The sequence below is a fragment of the Lynx canadensis genome, chromosome A1 (assembly GCF_007474595.2).
Source record: "Lynx canadensis isolate LIC74 chromosome A1, mLynCan4.pri.v2, whole genome shotgun sequence".
Taxonomy (NCBI): Eukaryota; Metazoa; Chordata; class Mammalia; order Carnivora; family Felidae; genus Lynx; species Lynx canadensis.
In genome coordinates this window covers 198468685-198487005 of record NC_044303.2, presented here as the reverse complement: position 1 = coordinate 198487005, position 18321 = coordinate 198468685, and the positions used below count along the sequence as shown (strand labels likewise).

The 18321-nt window shown below is 44.1% G+C and overlaps 1 protein-coding gene across 1 annotated transcript in view; it reads right to left on the bottom strand.

The window, feature by feature from the left end:
* HTR4 (5-hydroxytryptamine receptor 4) overlaps nt 1-18321 on the bottom strand; it is a 131936-nt gene that overhangs the window by 36421 nt on the left and 77194 nt on the right. The window contains exons 7-8 of the mRNA XM_032594015.1: nt 14763-14888; nt 13316-13516 (exon numbers count right to left, since the gene is read on the bottom strand). Of these exons, the coding sequence (XP_032449906.1) occupies nt 13316-13516; nt 14763-14888 (327 nt within the window). The remainder of the gene's footprint in view (nt 1-13315; nt 13517-14762; nt 14889-18321) is intronic.

The following is an 18321-nucleotide window of genomic DNA, read 5'->3' as shown; positions in this document are numbered from 1 at the left end:
TCTTAACTATGGATGTCACAAAGAGAGCACAATACTCCAGTGCATTCTATATGGACCAGAAAAGACAATTACATTGCCTTCCACCCTGCTCACCATAACTTAATACAGCCTGGGGGACTCCCAGCAGTATAGGACACGTGTGCCCCCTCAAAGAGCTACGATCTAGGACAGGGGATGAGAAAAGCCTACCTTACCTGATTTGTAAGTTCCAGCGACGTTTCCCTTTTTACCACTGTATCCCCAATGTCTCGTACAATGCTAGATAGAGTGGATGCTCACAGAATAGGTTGAATCAATAATAAAATAAATTCTACTTTTCATTGTGGGACCAAGTTTTGGGGATGTAAAGGTCATGTTTAGTAGGGGGATGGGAAGGTTTTCTCCAGCAAGTGTCTTTTAAGTTGGACATCAGAGACTGAGTAAGGATGGTGGAGAAGAAAGTGCAATCCATGTATTATAAATAGTATGGACAAAGGCCAGGAGACAGAGATTATCTATAGAAAATAAATCCATAAACCTGTATCCATGCATCCACATAGGCATACAAACATAAAGAGAGTACAAGTTAACTGGGACATAGAGTATCTGTAAGAAAATAGAACAAAATCTGTCTCAAAAGGCCAGCTCAGGGGCAGTGGTTCTCAAACTGTAGCATACAAGGGAGTCACCTGGAGGGGTTGCTGAAATACAGGTTCCTGGAAGATCTGGTTATGGCGCCCAAGAATTCACGTTTCTGTTATTGTTACTGGTTGGCAATAACTGACAACTGATAACTGATAGTAACTGATAACTGATGCTGTTGGTTTGGGAACTCCTGAGAACCTTTTTGAATGCTATGCTAGGATGAGTCTAGCAAAAGTTTTTTGAACTGGAAAACGTCCAAAAGTTCTTTGAACTGGAAAATGTCCATTGCAATCAACGCTGCTGCATGCTCTACTACAGAAACTGAATTATAACAAATTCAAGAAAAAGGATCGTTGGTTCCCATGCCAGGTGAACAGGGTTCATGACAGAACGCGGTTTGGTCCCATCTCAGGAACGGATTTACTGCAAGGTCTGTTCCCTAGACTTCCACTGGACAAGGCCCATTCTTCTTTCACTAAAAAACTTATGCAAAGTGGTTAAATGAATGTTCAGGTGACAAGTGAGGTTCCAGGTGGCCAGGATTAACTAACATGTGGCATGGGTATTTGCAAAGAAATGTCTATGCAAAACATTTCAAACTACTGTTCATAAAACTCCATTAAAATCCCCTTTGGTAGACCAGCCACCAGCTTCCCCAAATGCAGCCATGTGGAAAAGTGTGATTAAATTGCTTTTAAATGTCTCTGGGGACACAATTTACTTTGACAACTCTTAGAAGTCAGTCATGTATTTTAAGCTCCATGCTAATCTCTATCCCACCCGTCCTACAATTAAGGAAAATTCTTCCTCCTCACTTCCTGCCATCCCACCACAGGGAAAGCAGAGGAGCAAGGAGAATAACGTGGAATCTTAGATTCTCAGACTTAGAGGAGATTTTAGCAGTCAACTTTATGTCTTTATCTGAGCATCTCGTCTTCCTGCCTTAACCAATTATTAGCTCTGTGGTCTCAGGATTAGTTATGTGACTTCTCCAGGATCCAGTTTACTCATCTGAAGTGTGGGTATCATTATGTCCACCTCACTGACTCACGGTGAGAAATGATGAGATAGTGTTCAATACAGAAAGTTTTTGGTACACAATGCTTCATAAATAGTAGTTACTATCTTTACTTACATATAAGTACAAGATCAAAGGGAATATATGTATTATACATATGAATTCAAATAGATTCAAATACATTCTGGAACCAGGGGCTCTAAATTATTTAACAAATAAAATGGAGGTCACCTGGTTCAACATCTCTCCTAGTAATAACGTGGTGAATGAGTGGGTCCCTAAAGGTGAACGGAAGCAGTGAGACCCTATTGGTTGCAAGCAATGAAGTAGATCTTGTGTAGTATCTTCTTATGGACTTAATCCAGGCCCTGCTGTCCTACCTGAAATAATTGAAAGTGACATCTTAGATGGTCCTCGAGACCTGATCTCTAGTCAAGATTAACTAAAGAAAGAAATGCCAACTGCAGGAGAGAACACATGAAGTCGCATCTGGCTGCTAAGACCCAAATATTGAGATGGAATCAGGAAAACAAACCTTTCATCACAGTCCCCTCACCCCTCACCCCCAACTCCGAATTTATAAAGCACAAGCCAATGGTCTTCAGGACTTAGGACTAGGGGGATAAAGAGCTCTGCAGAATCAATAAATTTATTAGTTACAAGGGGCATTTTGTCTTTAGCAAGACAATCAGTTCTAGCGTCAATTCTTTCATGGATATTCTTTCCAACATTTAACAAATCACGTGATGTCTTTGGGTCTCTGTTTCTTATGGGTAAAGGGGGATTAATTACATCTCAGCTTTTGTAAGAGGTTGTAGTTGTGTTGGATTAAAGATGGCCACAAATTGTTTGACATGCTTCCCATCCAGAGGTGGGGAGTCTGCTCCTTCCCTTGTGACTGCCTTGTGACTGCCCTGACCGAGAATACATTAGAAGTGTTGTATGCCGGTCTTGAGACTAATTTTTTTTTTTTTAATTTTTTTTTTTCAACGTTTATTTATTTTTGGGACAGAGAGAGACAGAGCATGAACGGGGGAGGGGCAGAGAGAGAGGGAGACACAGAATCGGAAACAGGCTCCAGGCTCTGAGCCATCAGCCCAGAGCCCGACGCGGGGCTCGAACTCACGGACCGCGAGATCGTGACCTGGCTGAAGTCGGACGCTTAACCGACTGCGCCACCCAGGCGCCCCTTGAGACTAATTTTTAAGAGGGCTCTTGGTTTCTCAAGGCCATGACCTGTCATGTAAGAAATCGAACATGTATGAACATGAGATCACATATAGAGAGCTGGGACCATATGGACGGGGACAGGGGCCCAGCTGAGCCCAGCTTTCCAGATGACCCCACCAAAGTGCCATCAATGTGTATGATAAATTGTCTTGGACCCTTCAGGCTTGTCCAGTCTCCAGCTAAACACCATCAAGTGACTTTAGCCAAGCCCAGATTCCTGATGCGCAGAATTGTGAAATCTGGGAATAGTACATTGTTTTTTCAGCCATTAAGTTTTGGGGTAGATGTTATATGGCAACAGATAACTACAACTGAAATAAACAGGTAATATACAGTCTAGTGTGACCGTGGCAGTTCCCTGGCTGGACGGTAGTCCTCCCTCCAGTAGGAGATCTAGCCACATTTTGTGGCAGAGCTCTGGATGGAAAGATTTATCTTTCTCCTCATGGTAACTGGTTTTGTTACACTTCAGTTGCTCTGGTTCCCCTTTGAAGCGGCGTAGAAACAGCAGCGGCTTCAAGAGAAAGCTAAAGCGCTCCACTTCTGCTTCCCAAGGGGCTTGGCAAGCTGCCAGTCGCTTTGAGAATCAAGGAAGACGACCCCAGCAGGGATATTCATCAGGAGCCAGGAGCACAAAGTGGGGCTGAGAATGTCGCCAAGAGCAGAGGGGGAACCTCGGGTTCCAGGAAGAAAAAACTGTGGGGGTGAGGGTTTGGGAGGAGACTCCTTTCTGTCAGAGATCTGAATTGGTTCCGCATCTCTGCCCTGGTTCTTCAAGTATTTTGTTTATGTCTGTGACACAGCACATCTCCAATCGTATTATGACTGTCTGTTTCTTGTCTTTGCTATAGCTACTACTATTCACACTATACGTGTTGCCCATTTACCGAGGGCACATTATGCAGCAAGAGGTGTATTCTATAATATATCTCACTCCTATAGCAACTCTGCAAGGCAGCTCTCATTCTCCACGTTTTAAATATGAGGAGGGGTGCCTAGGTGGCTCAGTCAGTTGAGCGTCCGACTTCGGCTCAGGTCACGATCTTGCGGTATGTGAGTTTGAGCCCCGCATCGGGCTCTGTGCTGACTGCTCAGAGCCTGGAGCCTGTTTCGGATTCTGTGTCTCCCTCTCTCTCTGACCCTCCCCTGTTCATGCTCTGTCTCTCTCTGTCTCAAAAATAAAAAAATGTTAATAAATAAATAAATAAATAAATAAATAAATAAATATGAGGAAACTGAGGCCCAGGGAGTTCAATCCACTTGCCTAATATCCTACGGCCAGGATACAGTAAAACTGGGAATTAAACCCACATCTGGCAAAGTCCGTGCCCTGGTAATGGTGGTGAATGGTCAGGGTGAGACCAAAGCAACCCTCTTTAGGAAGAAGACAGAGAACATGAGTGCCTTATAAGCTTTCTGAGCTGAGGACACGTGGAAAAAATGTGAACATACTTAAATAAATTTAAAGATGTATCTGATAAATAATATACAGGAATAAAAACTAAAAACCTACTGCAACAATCAAGAAGTGGGATGGGAGAAAAGGAGCGAAGAGGAGGAAGATGGGTTTGAGATATTTATGAAAATGCGTCTACGATTTGGCTTCCAGCTGGTCATGGTGGATAAGGAAAAGATGACCTCAAAGAATTGCATTTAAATGACTAAAAGATGACTAATAGATGTGCCTTTTATGTACAAAGTAGAAGAGGATATTAGTTTATAATGGAAATTTCCACTTTGGCCACACTGGATTCAAGAAAACAGAAAGAAGCTTAAGGTGGGATATTGAACAGGTGGGTAGAGATGGGACCCCAGAGCCCAGCATGGGACAAGACTGCAGGAGGGGTGAGAACAGAGGTGCAGGTGAAGCCATGGGATGGGTGAGCTCTCCAAAGGAAAGAGGGAGATCCCTAGTGCTGGAAGGCCGAGGGTCTAACCTTGAAGGACACGGCCGTACAACAGGAAGAAAAAGACAGCAACCGGTGTCTGGGAAGGCACCCACAACAACCAGTAGAAATTCACATTTGGAAAGGAGAACAATAATGGAATAATACTTGTGGCTAACATTTATTGAATGCTTATTATGTACCATGCACTGATTTATGTTCTCCTGCATGCACTCAGTTATATTCTTCACGAACTCCACAAGGAAGTCACTATTAACACAATGTTAGAGCCGAGAAGGCAAAACCCAGAAAATTTAAATAACTTCTCAAGATTACACAATTGGTAGCTGGTCAAGCTGGGATTGAATCCAGGCAATCTAGCACCCAGGGCGTCATTCTTAACTACTTGCTATACTGGCTATTCGAGAAGGGTAGAAAAATGAACACCAAAGTCAGACCAAGCAACCACAAGTCACATCTCGGAGCATCAGCTAAATGTGCCTGGAGCAGCTGCCGTGGACCAATCAGAATAGCACGAGGACAGGTGAACTCTCGTTTGCCTTGAGGCTGGCTCTCAAGGAGCTTATCATCCAGGATGAGAAGGAGAGAAACCAATGATAACTGGGGCACCTGGGTGGCTCAGTCGGTTCAGCATACGACTTCAGCTTGGGTCACGATCTCACGGTGCGTGGGTTCAAGCCCTGCGTCGGGCTCCGTGCTGACAACGTGGAGCCTGGAGCCTGCTTCAGATTCTGCGTCCCCTCTCTCTCTCTGCCCCTCCCCTGCTCGTGTGCGCATGTGCGCTTTCTCTCTCTCTCTCTCTGTCTCTCTCACAAAAATTAAAAATAAAAAATAAAACATTAAAAATTTTTAAAAACAAGATGGATGATAACTGCTATGCTTATACATTTTTTAATTTTTTTAAACGTTTTATTTATTATTATAAATTACAGAATCCGAAGCAGGCTCCAGGCTCTGAGCTGTCAGCACAGAGCCCGACACGGGGCTTGAACTCTCAAACCACAAGATCATGACCTGAGCCGAAGTTGGACGCTTAACTGACTGAGCCACCCAGGCACCCCACTGCTATGCTTATATTTAACATTCTATGGGCACTCAGAAGAAGAAACAACAAATCATGGGGAATGAAGCCTGGCCAGTGGGTAGAGACAGTGACACATTCTGTCAGAATACTGAAGGGTGAGTGTTCATCGGGAAAAGAAAAGGAACTCGAGGCAAGGCAGAACATGGGGTTATGAAGAAACATATCAGACTCAGGCTATGAGTAACAGATCACTCATGGGTTGGAGCTGAGTTAGAAAAAATAGACCGAGGACACGCTGGGAAAAGCACTGAAAGACAAGGGAAGAATTTAGCCTATGGTTGATAAGGTATCACTGAAAAAAATTCGGGGCTTTGCACATGCCATTTTCTGGAAACTTCCTTCCAGAAGATGCCTCCTCTTCTTCCCCTTTACCTACTGACATTTGCATAATCCACAGATCCCAGCTTCCCTGTTACTTCCTCCCAGAGCTTACCCTGCTTTGGAGGCCACATGCTCCAATAGCTTCTTTGACTTCTCCTTATTTGACTTCAATGGCCACCGATTTCATTATAATTACCTATTTACTACCTGTTCCCCACTAGACTAAAAGCTCTGTGATTCAGAGCTTTCTCTGGTTGTTCACCTCTGCACTTCCACTGCTCTGCTCAGCTCCTGGCAATTAGTTAAGTACTCAATACATATTTAATGAAATGAATATAAAAATAAGAGTTCATATCCCGTAGCATGAGATTCAACTCAACAAGTATTACCATTATGTACAAAGTATGAACTTAGCCTCAAAGCTTATGTGAGAAAGGGAAACAGTACGCCTTCCTTTCAGAAACACATTTCAATCCCATTGGGAAAACAGATGTAACTGTGTGACACAAGTTCACAATGACAGACACCTTTTAGGTATACATTACAAAACTGAGTGGTGCCGCAGGGAGATCATTAAGAAACGCAGACACGCTTATCTCTGGCACAGGATGAAATATGCAACCTTTGAGTCAGAATCATATGTTTAACAAGTAAACCTGTTTTAAAAGAAAATCTGCGACTGACAAATCGTCGGAAGAGTTTTGCAGATAATATACATCAAGTTCTTGTGTTGCCAAGAGAAAGGGTAGGCAATTTGGTCGAACATGTCAATGAGGACATCTTGCAATCCCATAGAGAATGGCATCCTCAGTGAAGTGAACCATTTCAAGGGGAATTGCATTTGATGCCAAATACAGGACAAAGTATAGCATTGATTGGGGGAAGGGGATCAGAATGGTTAAAAGTCTAAAAAGTATGGCATATGAAGCCAGTGGAAGGATCTAGGGATGTTTGGCCTAATACAAGGAGAGTTGGGAAGGGCAAACCTTTGTGTTGTTGTGGAGGCTCAATAAAGAGATCTGAAGGTCCCTTGGGCAGCCTAAAAGAAGTTGATGTCTGCTATTCTTGTCTGCCCAACATCCTTCTTCCAGAAGGAACTGCCATTCTCCCACGCCATACACCTTTGGTAAAGCTGACCGTCATGGTGCCTCACCTCTGCCCAGCCACCATAATGTGTGAATGGTCAGTGAAAGAAGTGACTCAAGCAAAGCCAGCCAAAATTCTTCCATGAGAAAGAGCATTTAGGCTTCTCCTCCTGTGGATTCACGAGTTAATCAGGATGGTTTAAGACTCACTGGTCTAAGCCCAGCCTGAGACTCAATCCAACAAGAAAACAGCAAAGGGACACAAAGGACAGATATAAAGAGAGGGACAGAGGCAGAGAGGGAGACTGACAGAGATGGAAGAGAAAGAGAAGAAAAAAGAAACGACAGAGTCAAGGAGGAGAGAGAGACAGAGACAGAAGGAGAGAGTGAGCCTCGATGGCATTGTTCAAACCCTGTAGACGGCCATGTCTAAGGTCAGACTTTTCAGCTGATTGAACCAATCGATTTATTTTCCATCATGTGTTGCTGAAAAAGATCTTACTAATATATCATCTGAGAAATGAGTTGGTCAAAACACTACATTCAGGCAATTCATTGGGATATTGGGAAAGCCCTTTTCAAAAGCTTATTTAAAACCTAAAGCCATTTGAGCAAACTAAAAATATATTCACAGAAGTCTGCTTCTTGCATATCAAATGACTGGAATTTGCAGAGAGCTACTATGTACAGTGGTAACCTCTAGGGTATATAGCTGTGGAGGTGCAGAGGGAGAAGAGCGACATTTTTATGTTCTACTCATAAGCCGGAGGCACTTTTTTTTCACAATGCCCAGGTATTATTGTCATGCTCATTAAAAACTGTGATGGGGAGGGCGTCGCCTGGGTTGCTCAGTGAGTTAAGCATTACGCTTGGGCTCAGGTCACCATCTCATGGTTCGTGAATTCGAGCCCTGCGACGGGCCCTGTGCTGACAGAGTTCAGGGTCTGGAGCCTGCTTCAGAGTGTTTGTCTCCTTTTCTCTCTGCCCCTCACCTGCTAGCTCTCTCTCTGTTTCAAAAATAAACATTAAAAATTAAAAAGAAACTGTGATGATTAGAAAAGAGACTGTTGAAATGGATGAGACACAAGGTCATGGATAAGGGTGGTGGGACCAAGGAAGATGAATATGGGAGTGAGTGGGAGGAAGGATCTGCTGACAGGAGACAGCGAGGGCTCCAAAGGGGGGAGAATCCAGGGCATTTTGTGAGAAAGCAGAGAGAACACGTTGGTCAGAAAGACTTCTGTGCTCTCTGTCTCGCTCAGATCTCAGAGGGAACTCCTAACACTAAAGTTAGAATGTTTTCAGTGACTGGAGAATGTGCTGGTCTAGGAGCACTTTCAACCAAAGGCTATCCTGGATACTTCTGCGCTCAAGAAGTGTCAATTTCTGGCACAGGGAAGATTCAAGTTTAAAACATATATTTTAGAGGTTAGTAAAAGTGATGGCTCCCAACCCCAATCTATCTGGTCACCTAGTCTAGCCAGGACCATTTTCAACTACCCTCCATATAACCGTTGTTAATAGTTTGATGCAATTTCATTCATATTCTCTCTCTGTCACTCACTCACTGACTCACTCACTCACCTATACCTAAATATAAATATCTCTATATTTATTTTACAAAAGTGGAATTATTCTAAACATTGAAATCTGACACTTGCTTTTCCCCCCAATTAACACACCAGTGATATCTTTCTAGGGCAACACACATAACTATTTCTCATGGGTTTTAGTGGCCAGATTAAAACCCAGTACTCTATCACAGATACTTAGTTGGTTTTCATTCACCACAGAACCTTTGATTCAAAATATTCAACTGTACTATAGTGCTTTTAATGCACTTTTCTGGTCTCCCATGACCCATACATACTATATGATGCATGTAGCTTAATTATGCTTTGGGAATTACTTCTAATGAGGCAATAAACTTTCATTAATTGGATTCAATTCTCAAAGCACCAGGAAGCACAGTGGATGGAGCACTGTAGTTGGGAAAAAGCATTTTATAATATTAATGGAGTCCTGCTTCTTGCTTTGATCCAAGGGTCTGCCATCCGGGAGGAATTAAGAATCACAGTGAGCGTTTTTGCCTGGGAAGCACGACCGGAGATCACTAATCCCTGTAGAGTCATGGTAGCTCCAGAAACAAAGACAAACATCTTAACAGGAATCACATGATGAACAATGGGCACCGCACCCCACTGCCAAGCTCCCCCTGTGCTCTGGCCCAGCCCAACCGTCAGCTTGGACAGAGCAAAAACAGAAGCTAACTGATAAATAAAAGCTTACACTTCCAGACTAAGATGTAGTGTTGTCATGTTCAGGGTGAACCTTCCATCCCAATGAGAATATCATGCTTGGGACAGGAGATGCTAGAAACAATTGGCAACCTTCCCAGGCTCCCCGAGGAAAACCAACCAAACGAAGCCATCTGACTCCATCTTATTTATGGTATCAGAGGTTTTGATGTCCACTATCTGAGAAGGAAATGGAACTAATGGCAGCCAAAAAGTTTTGAGAGAATTCTCTCAAAAACAGGGTTTACTGAACATTCCGTTTGTTGAACAGTGGTTACCAAGTGCCTACATCACTACTGATGCCCTTATTGGTTAATTGTTAGTTTCCCCATTAAAAGGTAAGTTCCAGGAGGGCGAGGACATTGTCCTTACTCATATCTTTTTTTTTTTTTAAATGTTTATGTTTTGAGAGAGAGAGCGTGCAAGCAGGGGAGGGACAGAGAGAGAGAGAGAGAGAGAGAGAGAGAGAGAGAGAGAGAGAGAGAAAGAGAGAGAGAATCCCAAGCAGGCTCCATGCTGCCCGTGCAGAGCCCGATGCGGGGCTCAAACCCATGAGCCATGAGATTGTGACCTGAGCTGAAGATGGATGCTTCACCGACCTAGCCACCCAGGTGCCCCTCCTTACTCATATCTTTGCACTTTCTCCTCTCGGGGGAGATAGAGACATATGATTCCACTCAAATGTGTTCTATAAGAAACAAATGAGCAAAGGAAAATAAAAGAGGCACGCCCCCATTCTTAAATACAGAGAGCAAACTGGGGTTGCCTGAGGGGAGGTGGGGGGAATGGGTGAAATAGATAGACAGGAATAAGAGGTAAAAACTTCCAGTGACAAAATGAATAAATCACAGAGATGAAAGGTACAGCATAGGGAATACAGCCAATAAGATTGTAATAACATCGTGTGGTGACAGATGGTCACTATACTTATCACAGTGAGCATTAAATAATACATAGAATTGTTGAAGCATTATGTGTACACATGAAAGTAATATAACACAGCATGTTAATTATACTTTAATAAAAGAGTATAAACGCAAAAAAAAATACACAATAGATTTCAATCACTACTGCACTAAGTTTTACAAAGAAGAATCAATTTGATGGGGTCAGGGAGAGCTTCCAGAAGGAGGCAAGGATTGAGCTAAAGTCTGAAAGATACACAAGAGAGGAGGGGGCAAAGGAGTTTCCAGGTAGAGGGAGGAGCCAAGACCCTGGGACGGCTGGGCCCAGAGCACTGGAGAGAGAAAGAAGGCAAAGACAGCTTGCAGCCCAGGGAGTAAGGCTGGTGAAGGGCATCAAGGGAGGTTGGGGACACAGACAGGAAACAGATGGCACAAAACCCTACGGGCCCAGGAGTCTGGTCTCGATCTTCAGTGCACTGCATAGCCATTGAAGGCTTTTAACCATGACTCTGGCTATGAGATCTTCTAAGACGTGAGCAGACTGGAAGAAGATAAAGTAGATGTGGGGAGAACAATTAGGAGGCTGCTGAAGCGGCTTATGCAAGAGATGGCATTAGTCTGGGCCAGCATGATAAAAGTTGGAGAGAAATAGTAGGATCTGTTTAGGAAAGAAAATCAGTAGGACTTGTTGATTAAATGCAGGGGATAAGGAAAGACCGCATGTAGCGTAACTACCTGATTTTTGGATGATGCAGCAGCTGGAGCAGCTATTCACTGATGAGGTCCAAGTTCGGTAAGAAAAATCTTACCATGGAGGGTGCATGGACAGTTGCAGGAAACTGAGATGAACATCCACGAGCATTGTGTACTGTGCCAAGCTGGGCCAACGCTAATGCCTCCGCCGGACTATCTAACTCAATCCTAACTGCAATCCTATAGAACAGGTGCTATTGCCCCCAACTTTAGAGACGAGAAGACAGAGACTCAGAAAAGCTTGATAACTTAAGACCATCCTCAGAACTAAACACTGGCAGAGCAGGGGTTTGAATCCCACCCTCTTCAGTTCTAAAGCAGATGGTTCTTCATGACCAGACCATACTGCTTCAAGACAACGAATGCCCGCCTCCGCGGGGAAAATTCCATGATTTCTAAAGCCCCTGATAGTTCATCTGGAACTCTGAAGCCAAATCTTCCTAGGGAACCTTCAGCCCCCCTCTCAGGGCCGCTCTGAGTCAATTTTCCACACTAGGAAGATGATTCTATATGTCCCCCCAATCTACACTCCCTACTCAGCTCATTACCCAAAACTCAAGGTTACCTCCAGGTGCCACGATCACCTCAGCTCTGCCCCCTCCAAGTCCATATGATACTTTCAGTCTCAGCACTCAATTTGGCAATGACCCCATGTGGGCTACCCCTCAAGACTTCCATGTATTTTCTACCCCCTTATATTTTATTTCTTCTCATGTGAACTTTCATACAGTATATAGTGACTGGCTTAAAGTGTTTCATGTACTGAAGTCGGACTGCTGCGAACAAGCAGATGAACACAAGTTTCAAACCATGACATGCTTTGGGTCTGCTCGCCAACCAACAGTTCAGTTTTACCAATGTCACTATCTGTAGTGACAGAGTCTCATTAGACGTGCATTTAATTTAAGCACATTCGACTCTATGTTCCTGGTACAGCAAGAGAGAGAAAGAATTCGCACAATTTAAATAGAGCAGGCCATTACACCTGCCATTCCAATCAATAAGCACCATCCCATGGGACAGGAGATGAATCCACTGTTCCCGCAGCTGGTTTCAGGCCCTCAGGACCTTCCCCAGTGTCAGAAATTCTCTGGACAGACTCTTATTTGACTGTTTAAAGACATATTTTAGACACATCACAATCTCTAATTTTAGTCAAATGCTTTTCCTGTTCCCCCGTTAAAGAAACAATGACCTATCTCTAGATTGGAAGAATGACTGGGTCTGTTGGACTCCTCCGAAGACAGGAAAGGCTTGTCCCATGGGAATTCTGGTAACATATTACTGGCATGTGTTATCAGAATTTGGGAACTAACCCTACGATATGAGTACTGTGATGGCGGTTTGTGATCCTGTAATCGTCTGACCTTTAGACTGCATTCTGCTTTTATGACTGAATACAAACGGGCAGGAATTGGAAAATAAAAAGTCCAAATACCACTGATTAACGTACATCTCAAATAAATAAGGCCACGATGGAAATCGTCAGGCCTCCTGAAGTCAAATGTGAAGCAAAAGAATAAAATTATGCAAAGGAATTAAATGCTAGCCGTGCGTCCCCCAAACGAATCATTACTGGGGATTTTAAAATCATCTTTAACTTTCTGGAAAAGATTCTCCACAGTTGCATGCACATACCTAAATATGCATATAAAATTCTGACGCGGACACATTTTGGGAGAGGAGGTCATGTCGGAACATCAAACTATCCTTCTGAACCACCCTAGCTGCCTATTGGGAAAGGCATATTAATTATTGCTCCCTCAGAGTTTGTTCGTGCCATCAGTATAAATTTAGAGCTCTACCGTAAACTGATTGCCAATACTTGTCACTCTCTAGATCGTGAACTTCCTACAGGCCGGTTCTAAGCCTTAACAACCTCTGTGTCTGCAGGACCTTAGGGAGGGCCTGACTAAAAGGGAGCCCTCTGCGAAGACTGGAGAGTGGGGGAATCAGTGAGTACCCAGAATTTAGCTCTCTGAGATTCATCACTTCTGATGAGTTAGGGAAAGGAAGAAAGGCGTGGTCCCATAGCCAATCAGGTCCTTGTCCCCAGCACGGAGCTCTGCTGTCACACTGCTCTGTCCTCACCTGTCCAGAGAAATGCAGCACAGGTGAAAAATCGACGCCGTCGTGAGCAGGACGTCTAGCGATGTCCGGACCAGGCAAAACATCTCCCCATAAATCCAGATGTCCTGAACCAGCTCGATGGCACCAAAGGGCATCACCAGCACCGAGACCAGCAGATCCGCAAAGGCGAGGGATACGATGAAATAATTGGTCTTTATCTTCCTGTGAGAAGAATGTATAAGGAAGAAGGCAGGGGGAGAGACAAAGGAAAAGGTGGGAGAAAGGGGCAGGACAGTAGAAAAGAGGAGAGGGAAACAAAGAAAGAAGGGAGAGAGACAGAGGAAAGAAAAGTCAGACATGCAATGAATTCTGTGAAATTCCCTTCCCCCCTCTGTCATGCAGTATGTGTGGTCCAGCCACCCCTGACCTCCTGCACCCCATCTTCTTCCCTGCGGCCACACTGGCCTGATTTGAGCCCTGGTGCATGAAGCATGGCCTCTACACAGGCTTCTCTCTCTCCCCACCCGCCCTTCCCTTCAGGCCTTGTTTGGTTATTCTCTGGGAACCCTCCCAAGGCACCCTCCTCAAAAATGGTGTCAAATTCCACTGTTTTCCACGCTTAGACTGACTGCTGTGTGCCTCACATTTGTGACATGGGCCAGAACCGCGCTTTTACATTTCCTTTGCGTTGTAAGTGGATTAGTGCTTAGAGAGGAAGGCCGTAGGTGAGCCAGGATTGTATCTTTTATCCCATTTTATGGCCTGGTGGCTCTCGATCCAGGCTCAACACCAGAATCACCGGGTGAGTTTTTATAAATATTGATGCCCAGGTCTCTCCCCAGATCAATTAGTTCAGAGACTTTGGGTGGTTAAACCCTCCCCCACCCCCACAAGGATTGTCAGATAAAATATGACCTCCGAGTTATAAAATAGGCCTCCGAGTTAAATGGCAATTTCAGGTAAACAATGAATAACTATTTACTATAAGTATGTTCCAGACACTGCATGGGACATACTTATGCTACACACTAGCAATTTTCAAGAGGTCTTCAGGTGACTTTAACTGCAGCTGGGTTGAGACTGATGAAGTGGAAAGAGCAGAAGATACAGGTCTAAATCCAGATCAGTCACTGAGCACCCACCCCTCTCTGAACCACTGATAAAGTGGGGAGGTTGGACTAGATAGGCTCTCAACAATTGTACATTTATAGTGATCACAACTGTTACCAAACACCTCCCCCCAACCCCTCCCAAAGCTGAACACGGGAAAAAAAGACGGGACGGAGATCCACGTAAGTGCTTACACCAGCTATGTCATCATGGGGAAATCACGTGTGATCTCTTCCCTGCTCTGTTTTACCAACATCATTTCCCTCTCATAATTTGAATTGTAATGGGAATCATAGTTCAGACCCCAGCTCTCCAGGGAGAGCCTCGAACTCCACCCCGGTTTCCTCCTGCTACTCACCTGAGCTGCCTGTCCCTGCACACAGCCACCATCACCAGCAGGTTCCCCAGGATGGCCATCAGGATAACCGCCGAGAGAAACGTGAGCAGCACGACCTTCTCCACCGACCCAAAACCCTCCTTGGAACTGGAAGACACACACACGCGCGCACACACACACACACACACACACACACACACACACACACAGAATTGAAGGAAACTCTGAGACACAAGGAAGAAAATTAATTTTTTCCTCACTTATCTTCAGGAAGGTAGCTTCACCATCAGCAGCCGTAATCCACATTTACTATATACACCTGGCATATGCCAATGTCTGTACTCGTCACTTTACATATTATCCTACTTAACCTCCTACATAATGAGGAGGCGGCAGCTCAGAGAGGTGAAGTTACTACCCTGCCATTACGCAGTTACTCTCTGCCAGAGAGCTTGTGACGTTCCTTCAGAGCACTTACCTCACTCAGCCTGTGCTCAGAAGCCTTATTTGGTTGATTCCTGTCGTGCGCACCTCCCCAGCCAGGAGGTAAGCTCCACCAGGCAGAGAGCCTGCCTGTTTTATCCACCGATCAGTTCAATCTCAGCGCATCACTCACCGTTGTTGGATGAAGGAAAGTTGGTGTTGGATGAATGAATGACGGTAAGTGGAAGCGGGGTCTGCATGAATACGAGGCCACCCTGTCTCCAGGACCCCACCCCTGCCCATGCAGAAGCTGCCCTGTAGAAGTGGGCTATTGCGGGGAGAGGTCATGGCTTGAAGGCTGTTCTAGCAAAAAGTGGACCTGAATAAACTGATCTCAGATTCTGTGAACTCCACTGAAAAGATAACAGCCAATCAATAGGCTCAGGGACTCCTTTCAACTGCCCTGAATCACATTTCTTTTGGTGCCCGATTGAATAGCTCACATTCGTGTTCTTGTCAATTCCAGCATCTGAATTGGTCCTGTGAACCCTGCCCTCCTATCGTAAACTCGGCATTTTGTTTTATTAACTTGGAAGCAAGTGTCTTCATCAATAAAAGCATAACATCCATAGGTTATTAAAAAACTACAGAAAAAAGGTTTCCGCTTTTAATAGAGTTGTAATAAAATTTTCTCTTTTAATCACGTTTCAAAGGGTCTCAAAACTCTTAGTGCCAAACCCTACATTTCAACACGGAGAAACTGAGGCCCAGAGTGGAGAACTGAATTGTCAAAGTATATTAGTGTCTGGCCTAGGAGAGGCTGCTTGTCCTGTGAGCCTGGAAACACAGGGTCCCAAGCAGCAAGAAACGGCTGTCTTGACTGAGCTACTCTGACTGAAAACCAAGATGGCTGTTGGCCCCAGATGGCAACAACCCACCAGATCCTAGCTCTGGCCTCGTCCCCAAATTGTTTTCCATTAGGCCTGGCATGGAAGACAAGGGGCCAGCTGGAATAAGGAACCAGTATTATAGTGGCTGAAGAGCCAGCAAGCTCCTTCACTCTGCTGACAAGTGTTTGTGTTGACTGATTGAAGTCATCGTGGCTAAGGTTCATAAAAAGAAATTCAAGTTGTGTTCATCTAAACCACCCTTCCACATCCAAATTCCAACTATCGACAGGTTACAAGTATTAAACGGGGGAGATGTGATTCAGGAGGAAAAAGACTTCCACAGGGTAATATGGCTACCCCAAGCTGATCCGATCTCAGGCCATGTTACGGCAAGTAAAGTGTCCAACAAAGGAGGTGAGAGTGGGATTTCCCCTTGCTCTTCTCAGAGGCTCTGACTGAGAGCCCTTCGGAAACATGTTCTCCCCACACAGCCTCTGCCCTTGCTCTCTGCCTTCCTCCTGGAACGCTTCTTTGGGGCTGGCTTCTTCTTGTCACTCACATCTCAGATTCAAGTGAGGCCCTGTTGAATGTGCCACAACCAACAAACATTTTGCAGTTTCTGTGAACCACTTGTTATCCGAAATGACTTCGTTGTTGATTCCTGTGGCCCATCCTCACACAATGACTTTGTTTCGCTTTTTTCACTGCAACTCCCAGATCCTACCTAGCACAGCGTCTGATCTAGAATATGTGCGTACAGGTATGTGTAGTACACAGGAAGTGCTCAGTTATTTTAAGCTAACTAAGTGAAAGAAAAAACATACTGCATTCATAACGGCGAGGTTTAGGCTTCTACATCTTTGAAGACTGATTGAAGGTACAAAGAAGATTTTGCCTAGAGAAGAAAAGACCCACAGATAAGACACAAAAGCTATTTTTAACTATCTCGAGGCACTGCCATCTGAAATGAGAGTAGATTCACGCATTCATTCATTCAACAGCATTTTCTGAGCACCTACTCTGCATTAGGCATTGTTGTACGTCTTGCGGAAGCAGATAAGCCAAACAGAGAACAGACGATGAATAGCTAAACAAGAAAATATGTAAAGTGTCAGGCTCTAATTCACGCTATGGCAAAAAAAAAAAAAAAAAATCTAGGAGGGACAGGAGGACAGGACTGCCAGAGGGGGTGAAGGGCTGGCTATATAATAAGGGTTGTCACAGAATGCTCTGTGATAGGGTTGTCACACTTTCTGCCCTGCAGGCTTGTGGAATCAAGTGGGACCAGTGATCGGGTTGTAAGCAGTGGTTCTCAACTTTAGTTACATACTGAAATCACCTAAGGAGCTTTAAAAAGTGCTGATGCATGGACTCCAATCTTGAAGACACTGATTTAACTGGTCTGGGCTTTGTGGCCTAAATATTGGAATTTTTAAAAGCTCTCAAGGGATTCAGATGTGCAACCAAGGTTGGGAATCACTGCCAAGAGAAAGGTAACATTTAGTAACGGGTAGGAGAACTTCCTAACAACTAAGAATGATCCTCAACAGCTTCCTGGTGTTGTTTTGAACTCCTTGGCTCAGGAAATGTTTAAGAATACCTAGACGTCAATAAAATACCACTTCACACCTGTTAAGATGGCTATTATAAAATAAAACAAAACTGAAAAATAACACGTGTCGATAACCACGTGGAGACATCGGAAGGAACCCTTGCGCATCCTGGCGGAACTGTAAAACAGTGCCTTCACTGTGGAAAGCAGTGTCCCAAAATAAATTTTCTCAGAAGTTTCTCAAAAGGCTAAACATAGAATGACCAGGGGAGTCAGTAATTCTACTCCCAGGTATATACCCCCAAAGAATTGAAAGCAGGGACATAAATACTTTTCTACCTATGTTTACAGCAACTTTATTCACAGTAGTAAAAAGGTAGAAATGACCCAAGTGTCCATCAACAGATAAATGGATGAACAAAATGTGGTATATACATACTACGGAATACTAATCAGCCATGAAAAGAAATGAAGGTCTGAAACATGCTACAATGGACATAAACCTTGAAAACATTATACTTAGTGAAATATGAAATAATTCCGACAGAAAGACAAATATTGTATGATTCCGCTTATAAGAAGAGCCTGGAAGAGACAAATTCATAGAGACAGAACACAACAGTGGTTACCAGGGACACGAAGGAGCAAGGAATGAGAAGTACAGAGTTGCTGTTAGGAAGAGGAAAAAATTCTAGAAATGGATAGTGGTGATGGT